This window comes from Ixodes scapularis, unplaced genomic scaffold, assembly GCF_016920785.2.
Source record: "Ixodes scapularis isolate PalLabHiFi unplaced genomic scaffold, ASM1692078v2 PGA_scaffold2__306_contigs__length_199485367, whole genome shotgun sequence".
In the NCBI taxonomy this organism is placed as follows: Eukaryota; Metazoa; Arthropoda; class Arachnida; order Ixodida; family Ixodidae; genus Ixodes; species Ixodes scapularis.
In genome coordinates, this window is record NW_024609857.1 from 40,381,416 (window position 1) to 40,393,808 (window position 12,393).

The following is a 12,393-nucleotide window of genomic DNA, read 5'->3' on the forward strand; positions in this document are numbered from 1 at the left end:
GCCGATGCGAATTCTCGACCAGATTTATGAAATACACGCGGTTCAAGCACAAGCACACACAAAAGCATACGGACGCGTGAACACGCGAGGGCTGCCAAAACCTCGTGCCCTGCTGTTGCGACTTAAATCACGCTTACGTCAGAGAAAGAGAGACAAAGGGAGAGAGAGCACTTCGCGTAGCGTCATGCACGCAAGCTGCAGCGGCAGCAGCAGGCAACGTTAGAGCACGAGTTATTTACGCGCCAGATTTCGCGCGCGCGCAATCGCTTACGTCTGCTGCTGAGAAGCACGTGGGGGCGCAAGGGACGCCGAAAGTTTTCGCGGGAACAACAGGGGCGCCGCAGCAGCAGGAGCGCTGCGGATGGATCGAGGAGGATGCTACGAGCTATCCGGGCCAATCCCACGACGCGTGCGTGCGCACCTGACCTTCCGGAAGGGCAAGCAGACGTGCGGGACGCGCAGTTACGCGATACTAAAGCGATGTTCACAAACAAGACCGTGTTTGCCCACAAACCATATTCGCGTGATGCGTTCGATCCTAATTTCGAAACCAAACACGGCGCAAAAAAAAAAAAAAAAAAATAATAAAGGGAGGACAAAAAGGCGAAGTGTACAAACAGCGCTGACTTTCAACAGATTTATAGGAAGAAAACACCAAATCCCGCGACGAGCATCACGATCATCAAAAATCCCGATCATCTTTCCGGAAGCTACGGATTATGTACAGCGTGTACGCAGAGTGGACGTAGAGCCGTGCGCAACTGGTTCTTCGGGCCACGCCGAATAATGCAACTGGCGACGCAGGCGCCAGAATAAGTTCTCGTTGTCAGGAGTCAGCCTGCGCGTGTCGACAGCGCGCTGAGGCACATTATTAGCGCGGCGTAATCTCATTGAGACGCGCTGTCTGCTTTCCAAATTAGGAATTGCATAGCGCGTTTTGTCGGGTCTGACACGTGGGGTCCCTGCCTGCTTTGGATGCTTGTTCCTCTCTTGTTCCGCGTTAACGTAATCAATTTCCTTTTTTTTTTTTATTGTTTCTGTTGGCACGTTTTGTGCGGGCTAACAAGTGGTAACGCGTTACTTAACGCCTGCTTTTCCGCGTCCGCGTTTGAGCCAACCGCCGCGTAGTGGGAGTAAACAGCGCTCGCAAGTGCGCAAAAGGAGTAAACTGCACGCATAAGAATGCGGAGGGGGAGTAGACCGGGCGCATAAGTACAGAAAAGGAGTAAACCGCGTGCATAAGTACGCAAAAGGTATAAACCGCGCGCGCAAGCACGCAAATAGAATCAAGCAAGAGCTTATCCGGCCCCAAGATGCAGCAACAAAGTAAAGCACGACCCCCCCCCCCCCCCCCCCCCCCAGAAATTTAAAACTTTCCAACTACGTGATTAATATTATACAATTGGTTCACCATTGCCCCGATCTAGAACAGCTGTAACCAGGAGCTAATAAATTAATGGGACTGAAAGCGAATGTGAAGTGAGGGGTTACAAGGCAGAGTAAAAACGAGCGGCGCAGTGCTTTTATGACCGAGGTTAAAAACAAAGGGGCATAGTGTCAGAAAAAAAAAAAAATCCCAACAATGCAAAAAAGAAAAAAAAAAAAAAAGAAAAAAAAATCTTTAAATGAGCGCTCCACGAGTGTTGGTCTGTTGCTCCGGAACCAGCTAACAAGAAGCGCCGAGAAGCAAGCGGGGGAGAACGCGCGGGGACCAAGTGTCAAACGCAGCTGGCCAGCCCCCAAAAGTGGTGGTCTAACGCGATTGCCCCTGTTGCTCGGGCATACCCCGCTCTTTGTACTCCTCCCGAAAGCCCAGAAAGAACCATTCCCAAAAGCCGCCAACCCTCCCAAAGCACGCCGAACCCAGCCGCGCGGGGCGCGGCCGGCGTTTCCATAGTTTCCTGCAGGGACAGAACAAGAAAAGAAAGAGGAAAGCGAGCGAGCGGCGAGCCGCTCCGAAAGAAAGTGCTCCGTCTGGTTGCGCCTCCCAGCGGCCACGCGAGAAACTTGGAAACGTCACGTGGTGCATGCGAGCCAATGGCGGCGTCTTAATGTCACGTGGGAGTAATGAGCGAATCAGAGCGCGGAGGGGTACAACAAGAATCGGCTGCCTCAGCGGGCTAAGGAAATAAACATTAGAAAGAAAGTGCTTTGCTCGAGGCAAGCCGTAAGGCGGCGGGCGCGAGCAACACAGCGACGGACGCGTTCTGTTTGTAAACGGGCGGCGCGCCTCAGTGGTGTGTGTGTTCGGCAACCGCTCCAGAAATGTCGTCGCCGGTGATGGGAACGACGCGGCGGAGAACTGCTCGGCGATCAGTGGTGTGAGACGCGACCTACGGCCGTGTCGCGATGTCGACGAAGAGGCTCTGCGATCGGTGACTGCCCGCCCCGCCAGCGCCGGACTTGGCGGAGGGGCTCGTCCGAGCTTCTCGGTCGCCGCCAACATGGCGACCTTTTCCCACTGGGTTTGGGTCGTCGTTTGGACGCAGTTCGTGCTTTTCCTGACGCTTTTGTCGCCGGTGAACGGGCAGAGGGTTCTCTGTCCGTTAGGGTGCTCGTGCCTGGGCTCTTTCGTCGACTGCTCTCGACGCGGATTGACCAAAATACCGACGGATTTGCCGACGTGGGTCGAGATTCTGTGAGTGCCCTCCCCCGTTCCTTTTCTCGGACTTGATTCGATGTTTCGTGTCAAAACATCGCGAAAACAAACACAAATGTGAAAAAGCTTGCGGATCTTAGTTGTGCGGCTGACAACTCTTTGCGTTATGTAAGGGCGATTCCGCTCGGCGTTTGCGATTGTTCCTCGAGCAGCCATAAACGTCAAGGTAATGAATCGCACGGTTCGTCGCGGACGCGGAGCGCTTGTGTAACTGTCTCGGCGGTACTTGTTCCACTAATACGTCAGGGTTGAGCGGTCCTCGAGATAGCTACACGTATATTCCACGCCCCAGTTGTTTTTTTTCTTCCCTCCGTGACGGCACGGCAACAACGCCAGCCGAGCCACGACCGCCGAGGCTGATACACTTGCGACATCGAAGCACGTTAGGCTTAGCTCTTCTCTTGCTGGATTCGACGGTCGATGTGGGGATTTTTTTATTTCCTCTCGTTTTCCTCGTTGGCGGTTTTCGAACATTAATAGCGGTTGTCTTTTGCACGTCTGTCATCAGCCTTCTGTATGTATACATTTGATAGCGTTGCCGTAGCGGCGGGGGTAAAGGCGCTGTCTTTGGATCGACCCGGCCCAAATGCCTCTCCCCCTTCCTGGCCCGGCAGTAACAATTACTTGCCGCTGGCTAAGCCCGTTATGTGAGACCGACCTTTTCACGCATTCGGCACGCGGAAACGGATCAACTGATCGAGCCTGCGAGCGGATCGCATTTCGTCGATCGGTTGCATAGCTTGGCGTCGAATGTGCCGATCGTTAGCGGGGCGAATGTGGAATACCTAAATTAGTTTACGTAGCGAGTTCCCAACTTTTAAAACCCGAATACGTCGTTCTTCAACCCCAATAGGTGTTTTTTTTAATATAAGCCAAACGTTGTAGGTCAGAAAGGCGACGTATCCGAGTAGGAAGACGAATAACCTGTGTCGTCAGCGGAACTTTCCAGAAGATGTTCAGAAATGCGTGTTAATTACACACTCCATACACACATAGACCCCAAATACAAATGGGGGCGGCGAAAACTTTGTTCCAATTGGTTTCATCCACGTTAAGAGTGAAAATCACTATGTCGCAAAACAAGCTGCAAACCTAGAGCATGTTTTCAATCAAATTCGCAACTTCACAACCTGTCAAAAAATTTGCTCCCGTATATTATACTGGGAATAAATTCGCGTTACCACGAGCTCCTTAAACTGTCACATCATTGTTTTAAAGAGCAGAGAGGTGTAGGCTTTCAGCGCGGTTCGTTGCGTTCTGTCAGGTGGTGCACATGTTTTGCATCCATCTCCGCGATATGTGCGTATATGAGGCGAGCAACGCCGCTACGCAGTCTGCCTGTCCCAGTGCGCGTCGCTTGCTTACGTAACCTTGATTTGTGCAGTTTTTTCTTTTTACTAGCCCGTGTGATCCAGTTGAGTCTGCCGGGTTTATGCTGGCTGGCCCTCCTCCCCCACGTTCGGTTTTGCTCGCACTTTATCATCCGGGAAAATGCTCTACCGTTGTCTGTGTAGTTTTATGTCAGTGTTCTTTTTTCCCCGTTCATATAATCTCGTATGGTGTTACGTTTTTTGTTTGCTTTCGTTCTTTTTTGGCTCCGCTTTATTGTTGACTGCTATAATGAACGACGATGCCGGTCCGTGCAGGTGGTCGCTGGGGTTTGTCGTGTTTTCAAATCCCACGGTGATTTAAATGGTGCGCTAAGCAAAGATCAGAAAAGCGGAAAAAAACGTTCGTACTAGCCTTTTTTAGTGGGGTGAACTTTTATTTTTCTGTGCTTTCAGTTTCGTGCTATATTACACTAAAATAACAGCTTTTTTTTTTTTTTTTTGCGGTAGGTAAGTATTGTGGTCTGTTTGCTCGCGCTGTAATCTGGGCATTAATGCGTTTTATGAGGTTTTATATGTGCTGGAGAACCGTTTGGGGTGTTTGGTTGCATAAATTATAACTGTTTTCGCTTCGAGGCACTGCTAGATAGACTGCGTGTCATGGCAGCCCGCATATGCTTCCAAACAAATTTGTTTCGTAGCCCTAGAGCTTCGAGGCAGAGTTCTGGCTTCACCCACAACAGTAATCCATTCATGGTAGGAGGGGGCAGAACGACATTTAGAGCATATCTGACTCCACTAAATCAAGGTGGCCATCTGGGCGAGTTGGTTCATCGACAGAAGGGCAGAACAACGCGCCCAAAGGTCAAAGACAAGAAAATAAGCAACTGAACATGACGAGTACTAACTGTAAACTAAGCATTGAAGGGGAAAAAAAAAATGCCAGTAGCAACATTTAATTTGGTTTGGACGCGACCAACGTCATTGTTGCTGGCATGTTTTTCGTTAAATATTCTCCAGGTGAGAGTCAACGACTCAACGCTCACCCTGCTTAGTACCTTGTTCGCTTGTCTTCGTTCTTTGCACCTTAATTTGCCTTTCTTACTCGCCCAGGAAAATATATACAAAAAAAACAAAAAAAAACAGACGCGACACATCTTTTATCGGAAATTGTTGTGTCGCCCCATCGTCAGTTGCGATTGCTTGTTTGGAACCGAATTTATGTAACTTCTGCTACATAAATGGCTCGTTTTTTGTTTTTTTTTAAACATTTGAATAGTTAGAAATTGAAACAGGGATGATTTTTAGCTCGATTTAATCAAACATGGGGTAACTTATTTATATTGTCTTCTTTTATTTATTTATTTTTTTTTTAGTACGCTTTTGAGAGATGGTATTCATCATCCGCGTCTCATTCTTTTCGGCTTCGCCCTTTGCGTTGGCTGAGTGTATATATATATATATACTACACGCAGCAAAAGCGGGGGTCCGGGAACAGATCTGCGAAAAGGTTATACTTCAACCTTCTCCCGTCTTGCGCCAACCAGCAGCGGGGAGAAACGGAGAAAATGTCAGCTGTGCCATAGCCTCACACCGGCAAACAACACAGTCGGCAGGCTTCCAAGTGGACGCGCAAAGCTTCCAAGTCCGCAAAATCACGCTGGCGTTTCCTTTTTCATCGTTTCCGTTTTTCTCGCGCCAGGAACGATATTCAGCGGCGAGGCCGGGCCCGTAGTGCCTACGTTCTCGGCCACTCGATGAAGGCCGTTTATGCAGCCCCGCTTTATCCCGCAGCGGGGACTGCCGCCTGCGGATCGCCCAAGTTGAGTTTTGGCAGGTAGGCCAAAAGCAGCGGGGCACAGACGCGCCGCCAAGTTGTGTGTGAGCGAACGAACGCGCTGCGATAGAGGTTCGTTCTTTGGAGCTCCTTGAATAATAGTAATGCGGATGAAGTTGGCCCCAGCTTGTGTTCGAGCGTGTTGGTGACGGCGCTAATCGTTTTCTGTGGCTTATGTGTAGGACCGTTTCTTCCTGTGTGGGGGGAGAGATCGGTGGCCGAGTGTGTTAAAGCAGCTCGGACCACGTGGAGTTAAAGCTCGCGCTGCAGAGCCGTGCCGGCGCGCGGTCGTGTAAAATGTCTCATCTCCGGGCGAGACACGAAACGAACCATTTGGAGGGCTAACTAACTTCCGGCTGTCTAAGCATACAAGACAGGTGCTCTTTATTTCATTGGTTTAAACTTGTTGTACCGCCTGGTAGTGCAGGTAGAGAGGCACTAGTTTTTTTCCTTTTTTTTTTCTAGCTCTCGCTTACAAATTGTTTAAACATGTACACAACGCAATCACTTAGTGTAGCGCGGTGGCTTACACCTAGGAGGGGAGCGTGTCGAGTTTATTGTGGCTCCAGCGTCCTGACCACTTGGTCAAAGAAAGTTCGCATTGAAAGTCGTTGTGTACAGGTTTGGACAACGGGAAGGGATGACGTCTGTTGTTGGTCCATACTTCCGGGATAAAGTAGGTCCGATTGCAGCTAGACCTACTTAATCCAGAGGAACATCCGCGATCGATAGTAGGTCGGCTGACTGTGTTGCGGTCCGTCTGCGGCGCCGTGTTACATATAGATACGGCTGCAATAAAACGAGCCATGCGAGAATACGGGAGAACTATGTGATGTGCTGAACCCATTACCGTCTTGTTATGACGGCTTGTTAATTGCGGGGGGGGGGGGGGGGGGGGGGGGGCACGCTAGCTTTGTATACTACACTCCGCGACCTTGTTGGCGCGAACGAGCCGTCGCCGATTTCCTGTTTATCTCTCAGTATTGAAAGACTATAGTGGTGGAACGTGCTCGGTTCGGGTATACTAAACTAAATGGTAAAATTTTAATCCCGCCGGTACCCTTCCGACGTGAAATGCGACAAAGGCGCCGAACGTAATGTTGGCGCTAGCCGTATCGCGAAGCGTACATTGGCAGTGTGTGTATGCAGTCTTTATCCCGGACGACTGGCCAATTTCTTTCTTGGCAATGTCTCGTCGCGTGGGAGCTCTTAGTTTGGCGAGACAACCTGGCGTCGATGCGTAAAAGGCTGCGCGGAAAAAGAAAGAAAGAAAACGGGAGAAATTTGCGGGACACACGAATGAAGTAAAAAACAGCTAGAGGAATGAACCAGCAGCGGTTGTTCCGTCGATTGTATATGTTGAACGAGAAGATGAGCCATGCAGTGACGTAATCTCCGAGGCTGGGACGAAAAAAACATGCAGAAAGTGTTTAGATGTGTGATCTTCGACACGCACGCACGCGCGTTAAAGCGAAAGAGAGTGAATTAAATGTATCGCTCTTTTGTGTTGGGCGTGTCCCGGTGTCATGCCTCCGTCGCCGCGATGGAATCCACGTTTCGGGACGCACGAACCGAGCTCTGCCTCGTTCCAGGCGCTCTCCGAGACGAGTTTTTATTTCATCGAGCTCGGTTCATTCGAAGAGGCGGCTTCCCCCCGTCCTCCTCCTCCAAACTCGGAAAAGAAAAAAAGAAAGCTGCTTGAGGGAAAAAAAGACGCAAAATACGCCGTGGGTTGTTTCACGCATGGAGCTACTCGACGTCCTTAGCCTTTAGCCAGCGGAGCTCGCCCCTCTCGCGTTATTGCATCCTCGATCGTTGGCGGTTATTTTTTTTTATTATTTTTTTTCAGAGAACTCGGGCGCACGGTTGTGCTGTTTTCGTCGATGAATCGCTGCAGTGACGTCCTCCAGTGACGGAAGGATGGCGCGAGAAAACGCTCATTTGGTCCTTCCTGTCCGGCTATCGCTCGTTGTTTTGAACGGAACTGCCCCCCCCCCCCCCCCCCCCTTTTTTTTTCTTTTCTTTTCTTTAAACGTAATTCTTGATCTCTTTAGCGCCCTTGAGAATGGTTTTCTAAGCACGGCGGCCCCGCCGTTTGGTGGCGTCGTTATGGATGAAGCTTCAAATGGCATGGCATGTCTGATGAACCTTTGGGTGTGTGAGCAAGCTTAGTTTTTAGGTTCGTTTGTAGTGGCGTAGCCTGAGAGGGTAACGGAATCCCGCTCAAGAATTTGTTTCAATATTTCTCGATACCCAGTGATCTGCTTTAAAGTTTAAAGCCCGCTGGTTAGCTGCCGTACGTAAGCTTGTAGCTAAGTTCCTCAGCTATGACGTAAACTGGGGACTTCACGCACTCGCCTCTAATTTTATTTGCTCGGATAAAATAAGGCCTTACCCTACAAACTTGTTTGACGTTTTTAACCCTGTTGAATGGTTCAGTTGACTTTCGTATTCTCCGTCTGGATGCATGTTCACAGACCCAGGCAGTGTAGGGACAATGTTTTGAGTCAAAGATTGACTCAAAAGCGAACAAGCTGTCTCGTATGGTCCGACCTTTGCAGAGGTCGTACCCATGTAGTGGCAACTCGTGGAAGATCCAAGTTTTCTGTTCTCGTAACAGTGTTGCTTTTTTTTTTTTCTCTCTCTCTCTCTCTTATACGCACTGGCGGCGTGAAACAGTTGTATACCAAAATATGCGATAGGTATGTCTAATCGATTCGTGCTGAATCTGAGCCGGAAAGAGGAATGCAATTTGAGAACGGAGAAAACAGATGTCGCGATAACCTTACAGATTCCTTTCCATAAAAGCTGCAAATTACCAACCCCCATTTTTTTTGTTTGTTTGTTTGCTGAGTGTACACATCGCGGAAAAAGAAAGGGGGGGGGGGGGGGGGGGGAGCGTTGAAAGAATACCGGGGATGCTTCCTTGGGAGGCAAGAAAAACGAAGCGTTTTTTACGAAACAGATGGACTGCGGGAGATGGAAAAACGCGCAGTGTCCGAAGCCTCGTAGTTGTACGTCTATTTGCGGACTCGGTGAAGGTGTAAGCTGCCCTTTCGGCCTTTTCTTCGATTCGATTGCGGGGCGTATCCCCTCGTTTGCTCCAGATCTTTTCCCCTTTCTATCTCTCTGTCCTTCTCTCTCTCTCTGTTTTTTTTTTCCCTTTGCGCAGTTTCTGTTTTAGAGAGAGAGAGAGAGAGAAAGAGTTGCGACTTTTGTCGTTTTTTTTTCCTCCTTATTTCGATGCGACCTTGTTTCGCTGTGGTTGCTCGCTCGGCAGCATTGTTTCCGTGGTTCATTTTTTTCTTTCTCGTTGCGGCCACTCGATAGACTGAAACTGGGTTTAAACGACCAGGTTTGGGAGGGAACGAAAACGCCGTTTCGTTATCCGTTCTCATTAACCGAACAATTGGTTGTCTGGACAAATAACTCTGCACGCTCGTACACATTGCAACAGTTGGTGCAAAAGCCAGGTATGCGGTGTTCACCGCATGCTTGATGGCAGATTTCTATGCATCATGTTCCAAGTATGTTTGCTTCACGCATCGAATGGCTTCGAACTTGTCTGATGTAACCGTCATACAATGGAGGTCGGACGCAGACCGTCTTTTGTATGACGTACTAGCGGTGCCACTGCTGCTAACCTTACTAGATACCTTCAGTTCTGAAACTCAACTGTACCCTCCCGTCACTCACTTAGGTCCGCCTCCCGCATTACAGCGCTTTCTGCAAGTACCGCAAACCATTGTAGAAACGCGCGATCGAGACACGGTCCTGCCCTGGCGTCCCGTCGTTTGAGGCGCCGTCTAGATTTTCGTTTCGAAACTGGGTGTTCTATAGAGTACGGTGAAACGCCATCCAGACGCTGTGCTTCGCAATATACTTATTCCGTGAACTACACTGCAGTTAGCGTAGCAACCGTGCGGCGCGTCGTACGACGGAGGCGAGCCGCGGGGGGTTCCGTGACCGAGGTTAAGAAAAGTATTCGAGGGAAAGGAGGTCTCGGGAGGAGGAAGCCAACGGAATGCCGGCTAGGGGAGACAAGGAACCCTTTTCTCTCTCCAGCGTTCCGTCTGCTTCCTCAGCCTTCTTTTCCCTCGAAAACTTTTCTTAACCTGTAACTGACTATAGTAGCGCCGGTTATGGCGGACTAGGTTTTCTAAATCACTACCTAGACTTAGTTCGCGACGTCGAGAACGACGCGGAGAGGAACGGAGGCCCACAGCTCTCCCGTCTACCTCTTTCCAGTGCGAATGTTCTTCCGGAATCGGCGCTCTATCACAATTTTGCTACGTTTCGCCTTACCAATGAGCCGCAGCGTGAATATCCCCCACCCCTCCCCGCGGCCCTTCCAGAGGTCACGTGATACTCGTACAACATTGGATCGGCTCCGAAGGCTCCTAGCGTCTCTAGCAGTCCGCCTAGGGTTAAACGGTAGAAGGGCTCCGAACCAGCAGGAATCGGGAGCAAACTCCGTCCTATGTTGAGATCGTTTCGAGTGGTCGTGCCAACACCACGTAGGATAATCGAGGCACTGGCATTTTGACGTCATCACCGTAAAATCGAATGCAGACGCAGATTGGGTATCAACAGGATTGCCGCCATCCGAGGCTGGTGACGTTACGGAGGCGGAGGAGCCGGTTCATGGGCTTTGATTATTCTGGATGACGTTGGGCGAATTCTTTTTTTCTTTTTTCCTGGAATTGGGCGCAGCACCAGCCGCGGCCGTCTTGAGCAGCAGCATCAGGCGCGGCCTGTTTGGCGTGCGGTGAAGCCAGGTGCGGTGCGCATGCCTTGGCGCGTGCGTGTCGTGCACGCCTTTTCTTTCCTGCCCGTGCCTCGCTGCCGGCCGATTGCTTCCGCGGTTCTCCGGCGGCGGCGGCGGAGGAGGGGGAGAGAGACGAGGTCGTCGTCGATGGCTCCTTCTCTCCGCGTGGAGGCCGCGTCCTTGCCGCAGGCATCGGCCGCCGTGTCACCGCGTCTCCTTTTGGGCGGAATGCGCGGTTATTTTTAATGGGAGCCGAGATCGGGGCCAAGCTCGCAGTGCGCGACGAGCGCGCTCGCCGTACACACACTAGAGCCGCAGCACGCACACTAGAGTTCGTACACATCATGCGCAAAACACGCGGCGCTCGCCGCACACGTGACGACAGAATCACACGCGGAAACACGCATCGGGCCATGTTTGCCTCGTACACATCGATGCCACGAACATGTACAGGTTTTGTTTGACCAGTGTGACGTCATACGAGGAAGAAACACGCCTGCTCGGACAGTGGAGAGTTTTAGGGAACCGTTTTTGCACATCTGCTACCACAGAAAATTCGCGCATGCGCAGTTTTGTACCGGAGGGTTCATTGTATACCGTAGGGGATGTGCGAAAAGGGTTCCCTAAACGTCTCTACTGCTGTCTGCAGACTGTCTCGATGTATTAGAGCAGTGTGACCGAAGATTTCGACAAAACGAATCCGAGCCGCTCCGTCTCCTTCGAGTTTTTTTTTTTGTTGTTTATTGGATAGGGGGTGTGCAACTGGTGTTTTGAATAGCGCGCATAATCGTGCCGATGCTAAGAGTGCCGGGATTTTGTCGCTTTTTCCTCGCAATGTAAAGGCCGCGACTGACGCGCTGCTATGTGATTCGAGCCGTTATTCGCGCGCCCTTAGTTTTGGGAATAGAAACGAGGCTGCTAATAACGTTTTAAATCCCTAAAGGCTTCCTGACGGGACTCCCTGAGACCAAAATTTTGTCCGTCCGTCCATCGCTCGACAAATTGGCGGCATGTGACCTGTGCACGAATCCAATTTTGCGCCAAATTTACCGGGGAAATCGATAAACAAAAAATAGTTTCCTTTTCACTCCCGAAACGGCTGTCTCTTCTAAGCAAATCGAATCGATCGCTCCCTATATAGATAATCGCATTGTGCGCGCTGCCATCTTTGTCTGCTGGGGTGTGGAACGCTTTCTGAGCGCGCGCTGTTGATCTGTTGTGCGGTATATCAAACGCTGCGCACGCGTCCACGGCTCAGTGACTCAGCATCTTTCTTTCCTCCGGGTGATAAGCCATGGAAAGGTCTACAGATGGCATTACTATGGAGAGAAAGGTCGCTGCCAACTTTTATTATCTCGCTCCTACCCACGACGTGCTGTTCGATCGGGAGGTATAGTGCGAAATCGAAGAAAACATTCGTTCGTTCATCGTCGGTCCCACTTAAAAAGGCTGCCCCCTAATTTTTTTTTATTTAACTTTTTAGGTAAACTTTTTTGAGTGTTAAAGGTCTCTTCCTCTCCGAAGTGCTTTCTTTACTCCCCCAATCCGTCACTTTTTGCTCCGCCAAACCCCTCCCCGTTCTGAGATAGTTGGTCAAGCGCGTACTTTGCCTGGCGCGCGCTCTCTGTCTCTGTGCAGCGGAGACCCGTCGAACGGGAGGGAGTGTTATCGTGTCGCCCTCCCGTGTGCGCGGCGTGCACAGCTTCCGGGCTGGGCGTTGCGGAAGGGGGTAACGAGAACGACGCGAACGTCGCGGCGAGGCCATGGGAGGCGTACTACCGACTTGGGGCGATCGTCGCCA

General features: G+C 50.7%; 1 protein-coding gene across 1 annotated transcript in view; it reads left to right on the forward strand.

The window, feature by feature from the left end:
* The first annotated feature begins 2,124 nt into the window (after positions 1 to 2,124).
* The window catches only part of LOC8026591 (leucine-rich repeats and immunoglobulin-like domains protein 3), a 125,411-nt gene continuing 115,142 nt past the window's right edge, over positions 2,125 to 12,393 (forward strand). Inside the window, exon 1 of the mRNA XM_042291820.1 lies at positions 2,125 to 2,638. Coding sequence (XP_042147754.1) covers positions 2,445 to 2,638 — 194 coding nt within the window. The 5' untranslated portion in view covers positions 2,125 to 2,444. The remainder of the gene's footprint in view (positions 2,639 to 12,393) is intronic.